Source organism: Chiloscyllium plagiosum, unplaced genomic scaffold (genome assembly GCF_037043375.1).
Source record: "Chiloscyllium plagiosum isolate Xiang-an unplaced genomic scaffold, Cpla_swu_hap1 HiC_scaffold_2, whole genome shotgun sequence".
NCBI lineage: Eukaryota > Metazoa > Chordata > Chondrichthyes > Orectolobiformes > Hemiscylliidae > Chiloscyllium > Chiloscyllium plagiosum.
The window spans coordinates 101,822,959-101,845,563 of record NW_028270140.1 but is presented as its reverse complement, the minus strand read 5'-3'; the positions used below and the strand labels follow the sequence as shown (position 1 = coordinate 101,845,563).

The window sequence follows — 22,605 nt, the reverse complement described above, 5'->3', positions numbered from 1 at the left end:
AAATAGTCCTGTTAGTTGGCTTCACTGGCTTGACATCTCACCTTTCTCCTTCTAAGAAGGCAGCCGAAATGAAAAAAAACAAAATCGGACAGGTTGGCACTAGGAAGATATCTACCTCCTTCTTGCCACCACAGATATTAATTTCTGGGCAGGAAGGCCCATGGTTGACTTTCCCCATCTTCTGGCAAATAAAGCCTTAAGTTATCAATTAATAACCACTTAACAGCCACATCTCGCCTGGGCTGCAATTACTTAAGCAGCAGCAAGGACAAGAAACAGCTAGCCTACCCAAGAAATAAACCAGCACAGATAGGCTGTCAGTTTGGGGATTGGTGGTCCCTCAATCTACATTAACGATTGCAAGATTGAGGGGCTCACCTCAGGTCAGGATATGGGCTCTGAAAGACACTCCTAGTGCTCACTTTTGACTTCCTGCCTACAAACAGCAACCTGATGAACCTCTCAACCCCTAAACAACAGTTACAAATTTCACCTTTGACCCTCTATCAGAGTATCTGAGACATGAATGATTGCTTGGCAGCAGCCATGGCCTCTGCCATGGCATTGCCATGTTCTGGATTTTGATTGGCTGGTAGCTCCAGGTGAGTAGAACTTTCTGGTGTAGCTTCTTACATCCAGCAGAAAGCTTACTGGCAACCTTCAGCTGCCAGTGTAACATCTGATTCCAGCAAGCTTTCTGATAAAGGTAAGCCACAGGTTTTAATTCATTAGTCTTAGATTTTGGCTTAATCCAGAAATGAACAAATCTGGCTTATATATAACAATATAACAGTGAATTGATGAGTCCACATTTACAACACTGGGTACAATTTTGGACATGGATACATGGCAGGTATAGCATAGAATCCAAAAAATAGTGCAAGGGGTGGAAACTAGTTACAAGGCGAAAACTGAAATGCTGACAATATTTACACTAGAGTAGAGAACAAGGTAAAATTTGATATGCTTCTCACAATTACGAAGAGCTTTGATCATTTAGATCGGAAAAAACAATTCTTCCGGTTGGGAAATCAGCAAGAGTGAGCAGAGAGGTAAGGTGGAATGGCTTTCCAAAGACAAAATGCTGGCACAAGAAAATACTGAAGTGCAAATCACTACGCAAGTGATCATATGTGAATCAGACAGAGGGTTAAGAGAGTGTGCTGGAGATTTGTTTGGTTTGCACCAGCACAGGGCCAGTGCGCTAGATGTGACATATGAATTTGCATTGCAAAAAAAATTAAAATTTGTACTGGCTACAACTAAATAATGTTGGTGACTACAAGTTGGTCTGCACTTGTCTTTTCAATGAAGACCTGGAACTCAACAAAGGAGAGGAGAATTGCAACAGCAAACCCATACCACATTTATATTCTACCCTGCTGTCACCACTCTATTCTGCTCACTGAAGTTGTTGTAGAGGATTCAAAAGAAAATAGTTTGTAAATAAAAGTATCCTGTTTTGGATTGGTGTAAATGGTACAAGTACAAAACATATTTTGCTCTCTTAACTACTGATTTAGTACTTTGCAAATTTAATAAAGATGTTGAAACAACAATTTCAAAGCTGGTTTAATGTTTGTTTTTACTCACCTAGCTAAGTACTGAAGTGCTTCTTCTGCTGAATCCAAAGCCCTTCCATCTAAACAATCATCAAGGGCACTTCGTGTCATCATTAAATAGCATTCACCTAGGCCTAGAAAAGCATGAATAAGCCATGTGGTTTGAGGGTGTCTACTTTTTAAAAAAGAGAGATGAATATCCTCTTCTACTATATATATTTAAATACGTTTTTTTTCTGCCAACAATACACTTATAAAACATTTTCATGATATTTTTGCATACTATTTTATTTTAGTTGTACATTTCAAAAAGTTAAATTTAGATCAGAATACTTGAATGTTATTTCTCTCCCTTCAAAATACTTGCACCCTTGGGCAATTGAAGGAACCCCTGCCATCCTCCAGGTAACTCTGAATGTCAATATGTTATGAAAAATTTGTTCCCATTTCCACACCTCAGCCTGAAGACCATATTAGAGGCTCGTGAAAGCAGTCAGTCCTAACTTGCAAATGATTTGGGGTATCGGTGTTGGACTGGGGTGTACAAAGTTAAAAATCACAACACCAGGTTATAGTCCACAGGTTTATTTGGAAGCACTAGCTTTTGGAGCACTGCTCCTTCTTCAGGTGGTTGTGGAGTATCAGATCGTAGGACAGAGAATTTATATCAAATGTTTACCGTGTGATTTAATTGAAATTATGTATTGAAAAAGACCGAATGTTTGTTAAGTTTCTCATCTTTTAGAATGGGCATGTTGGTTTCAGTTCTTTCATATGTAAATCCCAGAAATTTTTTAAAGTTATATTCTCAAGTGAACTTTAATAATAGGTGCCATGTTGCCCCAGATAATGTACTGAAGGAGTGAGATGCCCTGCATGAGGCTGTCTGAGTCCCAATGTTCAGACTGATTCTAATCTAAAAAAAAGGGATTGATGTAAATCCGTGTAAGATTCTGTAAATCCAAATTTTAGATTAGAATCAGTCTGACCATTGTGGCACAGACAGTCTCACACAGGGCAGCTCACACCTTCAATGCATTATCTGGGCCAACATGACACCTATTGTTTAAGTTCACTTGAGAATGTAACTTTAAGAAAGTTCTGAGATTTACATCAGAACGAACTGAAACCAGCATGCCCATTCTAAGAGATGAGAGACTTAACAAATAATCGAGGTCTTTTTCAATATATAATTTCAATTAAATCACACTGTAAACATTTGTTAGAAATTCTCTGTCCTATGATCTTATACTCCACAACCACCTGATGAAAGAGCAGTGCTCCGAAAGGTAGTGCTTCCAAATAAACCTGTTGGACTATAACCTGGTGTTGTGAGATTTTTAACTAACTTGCAAAGGTCTTGTAATTGATGAAAGCTGTATAAGAAACTTCGTTTTGTTTTAGCTTACATGTTTCAAATACTTACATGACTGTGGTTAAGTATATATTCTTGCTTAGGTCAGCGCAACATCGAGGGCCGAAGGGCCTGTTCTGCGCTGTATTGTTCTATGTTCTATATAATATGCCATAAGTATTTTTTCTTTCCATTTTATCAAGCTTAATCACAGTTTATTATTAGACAAAATGTGAATAACTGATGCATTTAAAATCCTTTATCATCCTTATCTTGAACTTGTGTTACGACACAGGGTAAACCCCCCCCACCCCCCCACCACTAATTTAAAAGAGCAACACAGACGATTTAACCTATGCTGTAATCTGTTAAAATTCGAGAGGCCAAGAACTATCCCAAAGGTCATCATTAAAGTTAAAATTAACAACATTTTTTTAAAAAGTCTAACAGAGAATAATTAACTAACAATTATTTATAACTCCTTTCACTAACCTATCTTTTACTTTCCCTCCTATAATACTGTCCGATAAAGCCCCCCCCCCCGATTTGGTAAATCTGAAAAGTTTAAACTTCCAAAACCAGCAGGGTGACAAATCTTCTCTTTGTACCTTCCTCTTAGTGGTTTTGTTTCACAAGTCATTGATAGATAAAGATATCCTTAAGAGAACTATTCTGCGGGCAGTCTGCATATTGTGGTGGCTTGGCAGTTCTCCTCCAACTGTTCAATTTTTTTCAGTTTTATACCCAAAAGCATCAGATTGTTTCATTGGTTTTAATATTGTCAAAGTACCAAATTCAAACTTGATTGTAGTTTAGTATCTTGGGGCATAATTTAAATGGATTGGCCAAATTTAAATCTGTTTTTGTCTCAAAGTAACCCAGGTACTGCCAGCTGCTGAATCAAGTGAAACATAGTAAATTCTCCAGCACTCTGTGTGCTTGCTAAGTCCTTCAACTCTCAAAGGTACAATACTCCTACATCTTCATAACATTTGGCTCAGCAATATCCCATAGGTCCAAGCATACACAATGTATTTATCGATCACCAGCTACCCCTCTTTCCTTACTTTTTCTCTACCAGTAGTGACCTTTTTTTTAGTATCACTGGACAGTCTTCCCAAATTTCTCCATCCTGCCATCTCCCACTTTGGTTTCTGTAGCTTCTAAAAATTACTGTTTTGTAACTGCAAGTTTAGTGCAACTACTTTTGGTACAATCTGTCCTGGTCAATAAATTGCTATGAAATATCTCTTGTATGTCTGAAGTGTTTAGAATTCTCAGTTTGATGAAAGCTGGTTTGACTTTAAGGGTAACAAGGAAGAATAATTAGAGGTTATTGCAGCAATCATTTCTGCTCGCTATTTCTTGGAATTTACTGTTTATTTTACACCCTTTACTAAAATTGGTAACTCACTAGCTGTTACAGAAATCTTAAAATTACTGCTTTAATAATTTGGCATGCTATTCCACGACAATCCTACATCAAATCAGCATTGCAATTTTTGTGAATATTTTATCTGGTTCTTTCTATTCTTTTTAAGGAACCTCAAGTTAAATTACAAGTGTATTCAGTATTTTTTATATTTAAAGTACTTACTCTAAATAACCATGAGACAGCCTTGACTCATGATCAGATTAGCACCACAAATTCAATTTCTTAATCACTAGTTAATATGAATCATTCAATTCTGTTTGACAAAGCAAAGCAGCACCTGTACTAAGGTCTAAACTGCACATTTCTTTGATTCTTCTTCAGTAATCAAACTAAACCTTTTATAACAGCTCAATTACATGCTACTGTGTTTCTCTTATTTCCATGGCCTTCAAAGTGAGAACAAAAGGAAGCAGTACTATTTTCTGGGAGAATTATGAAGCAAACTTAGGTGGGGTGTTGTTGAAGGATGTTCTTTTAGGAAATACTTACAAATGCTAAACTGAAGCAACCCAGCAAAAGTACTGCTTAAATGATTATGTGGAGGCTCAGAAGAACAAAGAGTACTTCAAACCCTATAAAGATAATTAGGATTTTTCCTTTGCAATTGTTATTAGAACTGTCCTTCTGGGCACTATCCTTGCAAGGCAACCCAGACCTGACCTGCCTTAATCTGACAAGCTACACAGAGACATTCAATCATCACTCTGCAGCTCAATGATTAGATGTAAAATACGCCAGAGAAGAATAGTCTGACCATCTATTTGCTGCAACCAGCCAGTACTTTGAGTCAGCTGGTGCACAAAATGTCAACGTGCATTTTATGTATCAAAGAAACCAAATCCTTACATGTTAAATGGTCAAAAGGTCTGAAACATGGAATCTCAATAAGAAACATTATTCCTTCTCACCTTGTCTGAACAAGATAACCCAGCTGAAGGACAAGTGAGACACCTGCCAAATTGATCTGGAAGCATTAGCTTTCAAGAATTTTCCATATCCGGTGTACCTCAAACAATAATTTAGCATGCAACACAGAAATACTTAATGCACTTTGGACAATGTAAAAATAAATAAAACTTACCTTTGAGGGCAGGGACATACTTCTTTGAATTCTGAATTATCTGTTTATACTCTGTAACTGCTTCTGCATACTTGCCAATAATCTGTTTAATGGCTGCAATCTTGTAAATGTTGTATACAGAGTTTGGATTCAGTTCGCTGGCTTTAGTGAAAGCCTTTAAGGCAGCAGTGTAACCTCCTCTACTGAGATAAGCTTCTCCTAAACATTCCCAGCAATTTGAATCTTTCAGGTCTGCTCTCAAGGCTGCTTGTAAACTGTTAAAAATGACAGATCATTAATTCCAATAATACAATCAAAAGCTGATTTTAAAATCATAGAATAAAAAAGAACACTAATGTCTTTCAAACTATTCTCCACAAAGCTATTTTCCTGTGGCCTTAAAATTCTTCAACAGTAGAGAGAATAGATTAACTGGGCTGAAAGACATACATATAAATAAAAAAAACAAAAAACAAAATCAAGCATTGGTATGGTGTGGTACAGTGAATCTCAACACTTTGCTCTTTACATTTTTTCAGTTTCCAAGTTATGCCTGTCAATGGAATCAGCCCTTGTGCTGATGATTTCCCAGCAAGCCTTTCTGAACTTGGTTATTGGTTTCACCAATGTAGAGAGGTCTATGAAGGAGGACAAAAAAACATACAAAGTAAGAGCATCATTGCAAGATTCTCCTTTTCCTCCTTGATCTCGCTCCCTCTCTGGGTGAAGTACTTGGGAACTTGATGAGGTTTCCACACCTCAGTATCTTGATTATCTTATAAACTCTGAAAAGCTGAACTGTGATTATTATCTGAAGACTTGGATCCAGCTCATTTTCCATCCTAACTGGAGCCTTATTTGGAAGATTTGCCACTTGCAGTAAGCAATTCAATTTTATCAGCAAGAAACCTGGTGGACCCATGAGAATGATCAAATTCTATCCTTTGTTCACAGACCGATGGTCAATAGAGGTGTATTTTCCTTTTGCCCTAATGTCACCTCTGCAGACATTAGCATGTCTGTCGTCTTTTGCATTGTGAGAATGTACCTGTTTTGGCAGTAAAATAAAAGAGGATACATTTCTAACTCCAGATTATGGCCTCAAAGTTAACTGGTTTTGCCCATGTTTAACAGTGGTTGTTTTAAACTAAATTGATCAATTATTTCATGAAAAAAAAACTCTGGTCAAAATCCCCTTCATATTGTTATCCAGAATAAAAGACAAACAATTGCCATTTGTGATTGAATTAATTTTTTTTTATGAATCATGCAACGTATGGACTAGTGGGGTTTTACCAGCGCATTCCTCCAGTCACAGTTGCTTCTGTTGATTTTTTCCTTCTCCCCCCTCCCCATCACGGGGAACATGTCCTAGATTTATGCATTATGCATCTCTCTCACATCACCCTCAATATTCTCCCTCAGCTTCCCTCAACTAGGATACTCATTTCCCCACCTGCTCTGATAATTCTCTTCTAATGACACAACTGAGTACCTGGCAATTAAACATAGATATCTTACTCTGCCACAGCCAGTGAACTCTGGTTGGTTCTCATGTAATAAAGTCCTCGTCTAAGCCAAGCCCATTTGGCTGTTCCAGCACTTGACTGATCAGTCACTGTCCTCAGAATTGCAAGAGCAGTCCCCTAAAAGCAAACAAGTATCAATGTGAAAAAAAGTGATATAAATAAATAAATCACGACTACGAATCAACTCGCTGCGTAATACAATTGCCAAAGTAACACAGGAATTACTTTTTTTTTAAATAAGTTGCATTAAAATTTTCAAGTAATCAATTTGGTCTTGTCCATCATCCAAGTAAAAAGCAACAACATGTGACTTTCAAGCTTATTCAGTTCCAATCATTGCCATCCTACTCACCTTTCACAGAATTACTTAGATTAGATTAGATTACTTAGTGTGTGGAAACAGGCCCTCCGGCCCAACAAGTCCACACTAACCCGCCGAAGCGCAACCACCCAAACCCATTCCCCCACACTCTGCCCCTTCACCTAACACTACAGGTAATTTAGCATGGCCAATCCACCTAACCCAGGCCTCTGGCGCTGTGAGGCAACAGTGCTAACCACTGTGCCACCATGCCGCCCATGAATATACTTTACTAACAGTAAACTAGCTGATTGGAATAAGTTGGCAGAATTGCAAGTTAAATGTTGGCACATAATGGGCAGCCAGTGACAAGATTCATGATTCATCTCACCGACAGATGCCCACAAAGGGTCTGCTGGCTTTTGAGCAAAGACTTGAGTGATTCTAGCATCTGCTTTAGCAGGTGCCCTCAGCTGAGGATTTGTGACGACTGAAAGTAGGGAAGTAACAGCAAATCTTCAACCAAACAAAAAAAAAACTTCACAAAGACATGCAATCTAAACCAGTAAAAAAATGTATTTAAACTGTTCTTATTTTAGTCGGTGTGTGCAAAGAGAAATAGTGTTAAGGGAAAGATAAATTATAAATTAGTTATTAAAAAGTCAAAAAGGACTTTTCTTTAACAAAATAATCTCCAACAAAAATAAGCTTCTGAAAGAATGAGACTCCATGACCAGGAAAGTTACTTGGCAGCAAATATTATCTCATTTAAAACTCTGAAATACACCAGTCCCAATTATTTTCTGCCATGATTAGTGTATAACTAACAAACTGCAGGCAAATTTTCAAAACCGAGATGATAGGCAAAGTTCTGTTATAACGCAGAATACAGAATAGCAGGGTAAATAACCTCTCAACTTTCAGACTTCCTTGTTTAACGGTGAGTGGGCAGACCCCAAAAGCTCCTGTACTACTTACTCTAACATAGGTGACTATTGCCAGCCTTGCTGCTTTTGTTAAATGCCAAGTCAGGACTGATATTATTTCAAAACTTAGAGGCAGCACGGTGGCACAGTGGTTAGCAGAGACCCGGGTTCAATTCCTGCCTCAGGCAACTGACTGTGGAGTTTGCACATTCTCCCATTGTCTACGTGGGTTTCCTCTGGGTGCTCCGGTTTCCTCCCACAGTCCAAAAATGTGCGGGTTAGGTGAATTGGCCATGCTAAATTGCCCAGAGTGTTAGGTGAAGTGGTAAATGTATGGGAATGGGTCTGGGTGGGTTGTGTTTCGGCGGGTCGGTGTGGACTTGTTGGGCCGAAGGGCCTGTTTCCACACTAAGTAATCTAATCTAAAAACTAGCCCAGAGAACGAGATAAGAGTATTTCTGTGTAATTATTTTGCGTTTCTGAATCCAATTTCAACAGAAGAAAAATGCCCAACAATTCACCAAGGTGACAGGTCATGTGTTAAGGTACACATGAAATACAAGGATCAAAGAAAAAAAAATTATGAAGCTTGGAACATTTAAAAGGCATCTGGATGGATGTATGGATATGAAGGGTTTAGAGGGATATGGGCCAAGTACTGGCAAATGGGACTCCATTAATTTGGGATACCTGGTCAGCATGTACAAGTTCTGGTCTGCATGATTAGTTGGACCGAAGGGTCTGTTTCCGTGCTGTGTCTACTTAACAGCTTTTAGTTTTAACAATATAATAAAAGTCTTAAAGCCTGAAATCCTACTGTGTAATCCTTTCAGTTATTCAATGGAAATTCAAATGACCTTTTAAAAATTTAAAAGTCTTTGTGGGAATCATAACACCGTTTAGATATACTAAGATGAATATGTATCTTTCCAACTTAGCTTCAGTCACAAAGTGAAAACAATTCTGAAAGAATAGTTTAAACATGTGCAGTACCATATCTCCAAGTTCAACACTGAGATCAACAGCAGCTGCTCCTGCTTCTTCATCACTATTATTTAGCTCAAAGGCTTTTTTGTAGCAACCACGAGCTCTGTTTTTATCTTGTACTATGTCATGATAGTAGTGGCCTAAGTAGCAGAATGTTCGTCCATTGTATGTGTCCAACTTGGCAGCCTACAGTCGGTTAAGAAGAAACTTATGAATAAGCTGGAACTGAAGTCAAAAGTGAAAGACAACAGAAAAAACAAAATATCTTGACACTTTTGAAACTATAATTGGTTAGCATTAGACACATTGTAACAGAAACTGGAAAATATACCCTTCGATAGCTAAATTGTAACCGTTTTCTCCTTGTCTTCAATTTTCCATCATGGTACACAAGTTTGAATTTTAATTCCTAAATGAAATAGTTTATCCTTAGAACCACGGGTTAAGGAGGGGAAGTTAGAATGCTGAGTCACACCTTTCCTTTGCATTATAAATCTATAATGATATTGAAGTAGCAATCATTTTAGCAAAGCTTCCATTATGTTTTCCTTAGTTTCACCTTGGAAAATGTGACAAGATGTTCATAATTGCAAAAATACTGCGTACAATTAAGTATCCAAAAGAAATCCAAACACAGTTATGACAGAAGACACAAAAATATAACTTTTATAAAAGTTTGAATTCAAGTTTCTTAGCTTTCACTATTCAGAAATGTCTCTAATTCCAATATTATACAGTAGTTTATTTTCAAAATCTTACAAAAAATGCAAGGGAATCAATAAGTTATGGGTTAGAATTAAGTACAGTATCCAATTGCCCTCTGGATGTTTCCTTTGAAAGGTTTAAACATGTACTTAGTTGTACTTTATGCTTCTTTACTCTTTTCATTACAAAAATGGTTACGACATTTTGACAAGATTTCATACGTGACTTCCAGCTTATTTAGTTTGTAGCAGGTAACATATATGTTTAAATGAATGTAAAGCATTCACAGAGCATAAAGAATCTCTCGAACAACATCCAACTCTGTTATATCACATCAATCAGTTTCAATTCTTTCACTGACTTTATTCAAACCAGCAGAGAATCAATAGAAATTTACCAATTAAATAAAGCTATGGTTTCAGTCCCTAGCCAATGATTGCATCCCTCTGCCTGGAGACAGACTACAAGGATGTGACAATTTGACCGAAGGGATCAACTTCCAACCAGTAATCCTCTCAATTAACATGACCACCAATCCCACTTCCATAACTTCGGTCCCACCTAGCTCACAAGAACAGAGAACTAGGAACGGAAAAAGGCAATTCAACCCCTCAAGCTTGCTTAGCCATTTATACACGAGGTTAATCTCATCTTGGTCCCAACTCCACTTTCCTGCCTACTCTCCATAACCCTTCATCCCATTTAGAATGGGATAGAACTAAAAATTTATCTCCTTAAAATTATTTAGCGTCCCAGAATTCATCATATTCTGGGGTAGCGAATTTCATGACCCTTTGAAAAATGTAATTCTTCATCTTTATTTTAAATCTGGTAAGCTTATCCCAAAATCAAGACTCCTATTCTAGCTTGCCTCAAAAGGGGAACTATTCCCTCTATGTCTACTTTGTCAATAACCTTTTAGATCTTATATACCTCAATTAGACAATATAGCCCAAAACTGCTCAATCTCACTTTATAAAACAAGTCCCTCATCTCTGGAAGCAATCTAGTGAATCTCCTCTGAAATGCCTCCAATGCAACTAAATCCCTCAAGTAAGGAGACCAAAACTGTATGCAATTGTAGCTCATTTGCTGCTGAAAAGTTTACCTATGCATTTGTTACCTTATTCCTAAGCTACACTGGCCAGTCTTCCACTTTATACCCTCCATGTACTTGAGCTCATTCAGAATTTCCAAATTATTACAGCGCAGGAGATGGCGTTTCGGCTCATAGTACTGCAACTGGTATGGGCACAAAGTTTCAATCCATCTTTTGCCCATATCCTTGCACACTATTCCTAACCATATATTCATTAAATGCTCTCTTGAATGCCTCAGTTGAATGTGCTTCTATGTTTCCAGGCAAAGGCTTCCATACCTTAACTCCTCATTGTGTGAAAAAGCTTTTTCTCATTGCAGCTAATGAACTTGAAAGGCCCTATACAGAGGAAAATGAACCTTCCACCTCAGCGAGCAAATCTATACCCTTCATACATTATACAGTGCAAAGGGCAGCAACTGTTAAAAGATGCTGCTCACAGAGTACAAAACAAATGTAAAAGTACTACACAAACAGAAATAAAAAGGACATAAGTGAACAATTTTGAATCACCTACAGATAAAATTGAAAAAGAGAACTGGAAATGTTTGTAGACTTATGCTTAAGGTACTCCACCAATCAAGAAAACTGAATGTGTACTACATAGCCAAATGATCAAAGAAAATCATACATCAACTGTATAACAGTCAGATTATACTGTGAATACTGTTTTATTCCAATCTTTGAGGCAGTTCAGGGAAAAGTTACACATTGAATTTCTTCAAAATTTAGGATTTGCTTCATGCAATTTTTTAGCAATTTCTTCATACAGAAAAAATGTCAACAGAGAGAACAGCTTTCTGGACAAGTGTGGACAAAAACCCTGAAATTAGTTAATAAGCAACAATATACTATGGTACAATGGGCTGCAGTGTTTTCTTGGTTAGATGAATTATGAAATTTCATTTAATCAATCTTACTAGCATCTCTGTGAATGCATATTATGAGTTAAAGCAAGATCAATGAGATTAGGTGATTGCTTAATAAGTCAGAAGTCATAATACCATTGTCTGAAATATTTAAGTTAAAATTCACACAACACCAGGCTATAGTCCCATTCAAAAAGATGAAAGATTTAACAGCAATCTATGTTTGTTCCACATATCATTTTAATTGCATGACACTTTCATATTTTGCTATAAATTGCATCCTATGGTCCTGCCTCATTAGTTACCTGATGAAGAAGCAGCACTATGAAAGCTTGTACTTCTAAATAAACCTGTTGGACTATAATCTGGTGTTGTGTGATTTACTTTTTCCATCCCAGTCTAACACCTCCACATGATGAAATATTTCAGCATTTACTTGCAGAATTTGTACATCATAAGAAAGATCATTATGGTTTCACAAACCTTTAACAAATGTGTAGCAGTTTTAGACTTGTCTTTTCTCATCACCTCCCCCATGAACCAGTAAGCTAGTCCAAGGTAGTAGTAATATATTCCACACTCTGCTTTCAATTTCAGAGCTTTCTGGAAACTGTAGATATATGGCAAAAAAGTTATCAGATTTATTTCTCCAAAAAAATAATTAGGATCACTTAACAGTGAAGATTTTGGAATTCATTCCTTACACAGGCTATTTTAAAACTCTGACTAATGTTGTCATGCTGTTGGTTTCAATATTCTTTCAGTCACCAGTAAGACATCAGTGAAACAGCAATCTAAGCAATTGAGGTGGTACTGTATCAGCAATTCAGCTTTCTCTTAAGCCAAACCAATGCTAAATTGTTGGCATTTATTCTTGCACATGATCAAATTGTATCTCTATAATCTAAACACCAAGTTGCCTTTTCATTATTTGTAAATAGCTTTTTGCACTGTCTTTAGAAACTGTACATACGTGGCTACTACATATGAAAAATGGTGTGCAGATCATAACACAACTTCAAAATCTGTTGAAAACTCCTTTTTCAACTACATTTAAAGGATTTTTCCATTAAACATATAGGTGATTGTGTGACACAGGGACTTGGAAATCAAAGAGTTAGTCGATATTAGTAACTGAATTAATAACTAATTGCAGTAACTCTCTTGCAAAAGAACAAAAGTTACAAAAATAGTTATTTTGTATTGAGTTTGGGATTCCAGTTCCCTGATAGTGCCACAGAGCAGACTAGGTACTAAGTCTCAAGTGTTTTCACCAGCATTGACAAAGGAATGAGAAAATATATAGGAAATGTGACAGTAGGTTTAAAATAATTTAAAAAATTATACCACCACTTTGCTTCATATGGGTTTTCCTCTAAGCAATCTGTTCACTCAGATTCCACTTTCTATTAAGGTCAATACTAGTGCCCTTTGTTAGAATCTTGCTGGCACCTTGCACCTGTGGTCCATGCAGACCTCTTCCCACTTCGAAAACTCCACGTCAGATTTCTTTGAAAGCTGGATTCCATCACTGCACTGTATCTACATTCAGAGTCTAAGGCAATAACTTCACCCCCTCAAGAAAGGTTCATGTTGTACTTTAAGACTGCCATTAATGGAATAGATTACTTTCAGCTTGTCCTTTGCAAACAAGTCTATGCTTCAATTTTGAGGGAACTCAATTCCTTAAAATTTCAGATTCCTCATGACATTTCCGAATTAGCACATGTACACCATCATTCCTGTAGTTGTAGCATCTCTTCCTATCTCAATAATGCTCAATGAAATCTTGATGGTTGGAAAGCTAAGACGATCAGGAGAGGGAAGAGGAAAATATCAGAATATTTTCATCAAAATAAAAAATGGGCTGGCTTCCACCCACCCATCCATCAAACCTTCCAACTGTAGTTATTTTCAAACTTTTCTCCCCCATCCTGGAATATCTCCCCTCATCTGCAACCCACTACAGTGGAGAATGGTTTGGAGGTTCCAAGATTTACACTCTGCAGTGTGAAATTCATTCTCAAATTGAAACAACATTCGTGAGAAATCCATTTGGTTCAGGTCTGCATTACTTACTCTAATAGTAACATTGGTTGAGAACAGAATGTGCCTTAGTTTTAAGAATTCTCACATGTTCAAATAAATTGGCAACATTCATTTTCCATGTTCACAACAAAGTGTGTATTTGACTGAAGAATCCAATGTGTTACTACAACATAGGAATCAATTCATCACCATCTATAGATGATTAATCGTGGAGATGGGGAAAGGAAAACCAATTTGAAAAGTGCCTAGTTACCAAAGTATGGATTAGCAATATAAATTTCAAAAATACCTTATGCTTCCAATATTTCTGGTCTGCAAACCTTAGTACAATATCTTTATAATTCAGATCTAGTTAATTAATTAAAGTGAAAAATTAAATGAGTTACAAACTACAGCTTCTCTTTTCTTTAAAAAAAAAATCAGGCCTAACATCTAATTCTATAAGCAAAAAAGTATCTCTAATTTTATTTGCAAACACAAAGTGAGCTCAGAGTTTAAAACCTCTCATACCTTTGTTCTGCTTGAATATAATCTTTTTGGGTATAACTAACAAGGCCCTGGAGTTCCCATGTTTCTGCCACATCAGGACAAGAAGCCACAAGATCTGTTGCAATCTATCAGGTGAATGAAGAACATATGAATTTATCTTTCAATAAAGATTCTAAATTCTGCTAAATATCTATGCAATGGATTGTTGCTGATGGGAAAAAACCTTATAAAAAACTAAGATCTAAATTTCATGCATGTAAACATTTTACTACAGTTTTTACTTTGTACTAGAATTACTTTTTCTTGTTTTCAATGAAGAAAATGCAACCATTCAAAACAGTGAATTACAGTTGTATTTACAAAGTGAAAATAATGTTGACAACTATTAGAACATTCGCTTCACATGTACTTGCATATTATTAAGAAGTTTTCAAAACAAACAAACCTGAGATGCTTGCTTCATCAGACCCTTGTTCAAACAAGCTTGTCCTTTCAAGGCAAGTAGTATTGGTTCACTGGAGCCAGGAAGCTAAAGACGTAGCAACATTCAAATTATGTCACAAAGATCAGTCAATTGTTTTCTATATTTTCGCTAACATTTCTAACCCTACTTTGGATTATTTCTGAATGAATACAGAGCAGGAGAACTGACTTTAAGTGACTAGAAGATCTCCATAAACTATGTGAACTCTAAGAAAATATCAGAAGTGAATCAGAAGCTATAAATCATTAGTATAATATTAGTATTACACTACATCTTTTGGTAACTTGAAGATGACCAGGATTCAGCAGCACTGTGATCACCCAAAGTCCTGTCACCTTGCCATGTGTGTAGGCTAAACAGAAGTTATAATAGAACAAAGAACAGAAAAGCTAAGACCATTTCTAAAAAGCCTACAATTTCAACAATGCAAATTTTGTTTGACAAAAAAAAATTCAATTCAATAGCAAGTAATCCCTCAAAATAAACTGATTTTTCCCTTAACCAATAATTTTGAACAAAACTTCTGGATATAATGTATATTAATGTTAATAGGAAAAGAATAAGGACTTCACATTAAAAACAGGACAGCTTTTACTTTGCCTCCTTCACAGTGTCTTACCTGTTCCAAGATATCAAAAGCTTTCTCTGCATTATTTGCATCACCAGATTTGATCATTGCATCTGCTTGTAAATGAAGCAACTTGTGTTTTTGCTGTGCATTCCCATAATGGCCACTGCTTTCCAACAGCTCCAAACCTATGGACATGAATCACAAACAAAATCTGTAACAAACTTAAGCTCCTAATTTGATTTCACTGAACACAAAAAGTACTTTAATATTGCACTAGCGATTTTAATGTTGAAATTTAATGAGATAATTTTCAACGACAAATAAAAGTTAATAACTTTTTGGTGATGTAGTAAACATGATGATTTTGAGGGCTCCCCTTAAACAGTTTTCTGAATATTTAGCTCCTGGCTAGTCTTTATTCCTGTCGAGCATTTGGGCTTGGAGGAATCTGCCCTGAAGAAATTTCCCATCATCTATTTACACACAGATTTTCATAACACCAAATTCCTTCTTTTCAGTGGCTATTTAATGAGCTATCAAATGTTATGAATTTTACCTTGACACCAGCTACACACTTCATTTGTTTTGTTGGAAGAATCATTCCTCTTTGTTGTTCTGCTCTTTATGGGTATGTCTTAAAATGCCACACATCTTTGTAACAGTTTGTATCACCTGCTTGATCCCTTGAGCCCAGTTAACAGATACTGGTAAAGCATGCATTTGTGAAGTGAAAAAGTGATGCTTACTATTAATAAGTGCAGCATGACATGACTGAAACCTGGGGTCAAAGTATAGGCTTTTTAAATGTAAAAATACTGCTTTTCATTCCAGAAAAATGGGGTTGCCTTTTACATTGTGATGTATAGTACCTGCAAAAGTAGATACATCTCAAAGAAAGTAAGGAAAAAGAAATCTGAGATAGAGGCACAAGCAATGAGATGAGATATGAAAATGGAAGTAGTAGTGGAGACAAACAGACAATTAGACTGAGCTATATTCATTTTTATCCAGGAATAACATAGGGGAGATTAATTAGCATGTGGTCCCTTTTATATGTAAACAAAAAGAACATTTCCTACCACTTCTGCAGGAGCTAATTGTTGCTTCATATTTGTGCATCCAGAACTGGATCTCTGCTAGGTAAAACCACGCTATAGTTGCTGAATGTGCCTGCTTTAATCCTGTAATACAAGTAACATTTCTCTCAAGTCTTGTAAGAGATAGAACATTCAGATCAAACAACATATATTTAACATTATAAAACATCTTGAGGCACTAAGACACCACCAGGTCACATGGAGATATTAGATCAAATGATCAGATATTTGGTAAATGAGTAGGTTTCAAGGCATGTTATAAAACATTAAAGTGAGGAAGGACCTGGAGAAGTATAGGAACAGCAATCAGAACTTAGCACCCAGGAAACACAGATACCTCAGTGGGTTGTGGAGCTAGAGGAAAGTACTGAGAAAGAGGGATTTGAAAACAACGACTAAGATTGTAAAATCAAGATGCTGCTTGACTGGGAGTCATGTAGATCAGTAAGCACAATGGTGATAGGAAAACAGGACTTGGTGCAAGTTAAGGTGTGGGCCTCAAGTTCACAAAGAGTAGAATGTGCGAGATCAGCAGGAATGCATTGGAAGTCTGGAGGTAATAATGGCATGAATGAGAACAGATAAAGAGATGCCTTGAGCCTAGTTAAAATATACTGGTGAGTAATGCATGCATTTGTGAAGTGAAAAATTGAAGCTTAATATTAATGAATGCAGTGTGACATTGTTGAAACCTGGAGTCAACATGTCAGCTATTTAAATGCAAAAATACTGTTTTTCAGATCAGAAAAATGGTGTTGCCTTTTACATTGTGATGAGGATTATTGCAAATATATCAAATCAACTTTTTGCACTGATATCCTGAATTCCTCCAACATTGAGGACAGATATATTTGTGGGCATCCTCTTCCAGCGAGTAGTTTTACTCTCCACCATCATACTTAACAGGATGTGGTATGACTGCACAGCTTAGATCTGATCCAATGGTTGTGCAATTGCTAACTCTGTTAATTACTTGCTGATTTTGCTGTTTGTCATGCAAGTAATCCTGTATTATAGCTTCAGCAGGGTGACACCTCATTTTTAAGCATGCCTGCTGTTGTTTCTGGCATATCCTCCTGCACTCTGCATTGAACCAGTGCTGATTTCCTCGCTTGACAGTAATTATACAGTGGGAGACATACCAAACCATGAGGATGCAGATTGTATTTGAATACAGGATGAGTATGCATATCCTGAGCATGCACAGAAATGACTCTGGCATTTCTTGGCTTATTCTTTGGGAGGGGAAGCTGAAAATGTGTTGCTGGAAAAGCGCAGCAGGTCAGGCAGCATCCAAGGAGCAGGAGAATCGACAATTCTCCTGCTCCTTGGATGCTGCCTGACCTGCTGCGCTTTTCCAGCAACACATTTTCAGCTCTGATCTCCAGCATCTGCAGTCCTCACTTTCTCCTTTGGGAGGGGAAGGCTTGTTTGGTGGGAAAGTGAAGGAAGGAAAGATTTATTGAACTTTCTGCAATTATCTACCTTTTGGAGAACATACCTCTGCAAAGTCAAGGAATTCTGTATAGTTCACAGGCACAATACTTTTTCTCATATAATTCAATTTTAGTCTATTTTAATTTGTAATTAACACTGCGAAATGTTTTCAAATTTCTTTTTTATGAATGATCATTTCAAAATGTGATTGCACCGCATCCAAAACTGCACATATACAACTAAAATTTAAAGTGATTTGTTATAAATACATTTGACGAGCCATTTGAAATTAAATTATGGGTTCCTTAAAAGTGTATTTTCAATTCCCCAATTTACAAGTAATCTAGGAAGAGTTCAAATTAATAGTACCAGTTCCCAAATATTAATGCTGAAACCCACAACTACACTTTACAGAAAAAGCAATGAAACCATGATGTCAGAGGAGGCTTGTAACATTGTATCTGCTGCGGGTGATCCAGAAACATCCTAGACAAAATGGACAATTGTCTATATTATACACTTTGACCCCACAGTTCCAGGTATCCACACCAGCAACTTAGAACATATACAACACAGTCAAATAGCAGGAGGTTACCCTTACACTGCCCCAAAAGCTTGTTTTAACTCCAAGTGGTTTCATTTGTCACTTCATAATGATCACTTCCATAAATCAACCAACCAATTCACTCTACGTATGTACCCATGTTTCCATGCATGTGTTAAGACAAATTTGTACTTGAAACCAACAACCATTAGAAATTAGGTTGAAGCTAGTCCAACTTATTTTAAAGGATACAGCTAGCAGATCACATCTTTTCTGAATTTGGAAAGATATCCTGGCCTAAATAAATTAGCAATAAAAACAGAAAATACTGTAGAAACTCAACAAGTCTGATAGTATCTTTGGATTAGAAAACAGAGTTAATATTTCAAACCTAATATAACTCTGCTGAGGAAGTCACCACAAGATTTCTAGCATCCAGATTGTTTACTTTTAATCAAATCAGCAATTGTAAACAGAAAAATTGACATTAAAATATACATTTTCACTAAACATGTGTTTTTGGAAATCAAGAAATAATACAATCAGATTAACTTTCAGAGATTCTTGAGCCAGACACATTACAAATGGTGTATTATAGTCTATTATTGTAGACTTATTACACAAGTATAATTCCAAATGAAACAACCTAAAAAAACTACCTTTAGTTAAGTTCTTTGCAGCTTCTTCATATCTCTTTTCTTGCATAGCTTTGATTCCAACTCCAATAAGACCTAGCCCATTTGTTGGTTCAGTTTTATTAAGTCTTGAATAACATTGCAAAGCTTCTTCACTAAAGCACTCTGTTTAAAATTAGAAGATGGTTTAGTACAGTAACATAACCTGATTATCAAGTCTGTAGTGGTGCATAAAAAGATTATCTACCATCGAAGGTATCCTCAGCACACTGCAGAAATTTGCTACTAACAGTATCAATAGCAAGCTTCAAAAGTGTGAGAAAGACAATAGGATAGAAAACAAATATGCTTCAACAGTAACACGTACAGAAACAACCTAATTCCAATAATACCCCTGCAAAGAGCTAATAGAGAAGCTGAAACACTTGAAATGTTCAATGCCAATCAATCAATTTAAACATGTTGATTGAGAAGTTTTAAAAGGTTAATTTAGACTGGCATATTCTTCTTTAACCTGCACCAAACCCCATGCATTAGAGATAAATTTTTAAGACTCAGTTCTGAATCAATAAATTGCTTTCTTATTCAAACTATTTTACCTTTCAAAAATTGAGCAAGTCATTTTTATCAAAACAAGTAGTGCCAGTGTTAGGAAATTGTGCTCTTTCCTACAAGTGTCAACATTATGTACAAATCAAAGTTGCACTGACCATGGAAACACTCCCTCTCGGTTTTATTTCAATAATGGCCCTTAACTCCAGCATCAAGATCGTGCCTTTTAATGTACAGTATGAATTTTTTCAGTTCTCAGACAATTAATCTTTATTAATTCTGCAAGACTCTCAATTTGTGCCAAATTATGGATACTTTTCTGCTTTGTGAGATCTGAACCACCAGGTGTCAGTTGTCAAAAGAGTTATTATTTTAAATCTACCTGTCTGGATAAAATGCATGGCAAGTACTTCGAGTGAAGAAGAAGAATCAGGATACTGGGTTATCAAAGTTTCACATGCTAGTTTTAGCTTATTTCCTTCATGTGGCAGCTGAAAGAAAGAAGTTTTAACAAAGTTATATAATTACATTTTCAAACTATTAAGGCTTTGATTTTAAGCAACCTCAAGAAAAGTAAAATAAAACAGACCATAAATCATGTATTAAGTTATAACTGAAGCTGGAGAAGTGCATTATCACTGGAGTCCCAATACACCATAGTTGTAACATACAATAAAAATAATTTCTCCAGTTACCAAAATATATACCATTTCTATATCAGGTTTTAAACAACAAGATTAATTAGGTTTTTTCAAGAAATACAATTATTGATTTATCATCAAAACAAAATATATTCATTTAAAATGCAATGCTTGCTTAACATATAGTCAGTAATATAGAAGTATATTAGCTTATTTCTCTAAATATCCACCGAACATACATTAAAAAAGGAAGCACTGAAGATGGCCAGGAGACAGATGTACTCTGGATGGAGGACGTCACTCTCGATCACAAACAGTAGATTGGCAGCACTAATGCTAACCAAATTAGCCGATTCCTAAAGGTCATGGCTGCTAGATTAGTTCTGTAGCAGGTCATGAGACAACCATCAAGAGGGGAAAATTTGACTCAGAGTGACTACCCATGTGGAGCCAAAGCCTGTCTTCACACTGGAACTATCTCCATCATGTTTTAACCATAACCACAGACCTAAAACAGACAGATTTGGAACAGATTTAGCAACTCAAAACTAGCTATCCACGTGTGTCATTAACAGCAGAATTCAATTCATGTGTTCTCATGGCCTGGATTATCCCTCTCTCTCCCATCAAGCTAAGAGATCAATGCTGGTTCAATGAAGACTGTAGAAAGCATGCCAAAAGAGCAGACATACCTAAAAATGAAGTGTCAATCTGGTGAAGTTGTAGCACAGGACTATTTGCATGTCAAAGTTTGTGAGAAGATTTGTAGCTTGGGTGCTCGTTGCTGTGGTTCTGTTCGCCGAGCTGGAAGTTTTTGTTGCAAACGTTTCGTCCCCTGTCTAGGTGACATCCTCAGTGCTTGGGAGCCTCCTGTGAAACGCTTCTGTGGTGTTTCCTCCGGCATTTATAGGCCTGTCCCTGCCGCTTCCGGTTGTCAGTTTCAGCTGTCCGCTGTAGTGGCCGGTATATTGGGTCCAGGTCTATGTGTTTGTTGATGGAGTTTGTGGATGAGTGCCATGCTTCTAGGAATTCCCTGGCTGTTCTTTGTTTCGCTTGCCCTATAATGGTAGTGTTGTCCCAGTCAAATTCATGTTGCTTGTCGTCTGCGTGTGTGGCTACTAGGGATAGCTGGTTGTGTCGTTTCGTGGCTAGTTGATGTTCGTGGATGCGGATTGTTAGCTGTCTTCCTGTTTGTCCTATATAGTGTTTTGTGCAGTCCTTGCATGGGATTTTGTACACTACATTAGTTTTGCTCATGCTGGGTATCGGGTCCTTCGTTTTGGTGAGTTGTTGTCTGAGAGTGGCTATTGGTTTGTGTGCTGTTGTAAGTCCTAGTGGTCGCAGTAGTCTGGCTGTCATTTCAGAGATGTTCTTGATGTATGGTAGTGCGGCTAGTCCTTTGGGTTGCGGCATGTCCTCGTTCTGTTGTCTTTCCCTTAGGCATCTGTTGATGAAATTGCGAGGGTATCCGTTTTTGCGAATACCTTGTATAGGTGTTCCTCTTCCTCTTTTTGCAGTTCTGGTGTGCTGCAGTGTGTTGTGGCCCTTTTGAATAGTGTCTTGATGCAACTTCGTTTCTGTGTATTGGTGTTTGCTTTCATAGTTCAGGACTTGGTCTGTGTGTGTGGCTTTCCTGTGTACCTTAGTGGTGAATTCTCCGTTTGGTGTTCTCTGTACCCTCACGTCTAGGAATGGGAGTTGGTTGTCCTTTTCTTCCTCTCTCGTGAATCGGATTCCTGTGAGTGTGGAGTTGATGATCCGGTGTGTATTCTCTATTTTCGTGTTTTTAATGATTACAAAGGTGTCATCAACGTATCTGACCCAGAGTTTGGGTTGAATTTGTGGTAAGACTGTTTGTTCTAACCTTTGCATTACTGCTTCTGCTATGAGTCCCGAGATCGGTGAGCCCATGGGTGTTCCGTTGATTTGTTTGTATATCTGGTTGTTGAATGTGAAGTGTGTTGTGAGGCACAAGTCTAGTAGTATGCCGTCTTTGTTGATGGGTTCAACGTCCTGTTGTCTGTTATGTCTGTTCAGCAGGTTGGCTATTGTTTCTCTGGCTAGGGCTTGGTCAATAGACGTGAACAGTGCCGTTACGTCGAATGAGACCATGGTTTTCTTCCTTGTCTATGTGTATATTTCTGATGATGTCCAAGAATTCCTGTTGATTGTATAGAGTGTCTGGATCCGCTGATCAAGTGTTTCAGTTTCTGCTGTAGTTCTTTCGCCAGTTTGTGTGATGGTGTCCCTGAGTGGATGTTTGGTTTGTGCACTTTAGG

At 37.1% G+C, this 22,605-nt stretch overlaps 1 protein-coding gene across 2 annotated transcripts in view; it reads right to left on the bottom strand.

The window, feature by feature from the left end:
* Positions 1-22,605, bottom strand: part of skic3 (SKI3 subunit of superkiller complex) — a 120,147-nt gene that overhangs the window by 65,962 nt on the left and 31,580 nt on the right. For both annotated transcript variants that reach the window (XM_043709524.2, XM_043709515.2), the window contains exons 8-18: positions 20,068-20,176; positions 19,158-19,298; positions 16,500-16,601; positions 15,469-15,605; positions 14,811-14,894; positions 14,387-14,490; positions 12,311-12,437; positions 9,161-9,340; positions 6,933-7,057; positions 5,433-5,686; positions 1,594-1,696 (exon numbers count right to left, since the gene is read on the bottom strand). In XM_043709524.2, coding sequence (XP_043565459.2) covers positions 1,594-1,696; positions 5,433-5,686; positions 6,933-7,057; positions 9,161-9,340; positions 12,311-12,437; positions 14,387-14,490; positions 14,811-14,894; positions 15,469-15,605; positions 16,500-16,601; positions 19,158-19,298; positions 20,068-20,176 — 1,466 coding nt within the window. The remainder of the gene's footprint in view (positions 1-1,593; positions 1,697-5,432; positions 5,687-6,932; positions 7,058-9,160; positions 9,341-12,310; positions 12,438-14,386; positions 14,491-14,810; positions 14,895-15,468; positions 15,606-16,499; positions 16,602-19,157; positions 19,299-20,067; positions 20,177-22,605) is intronic.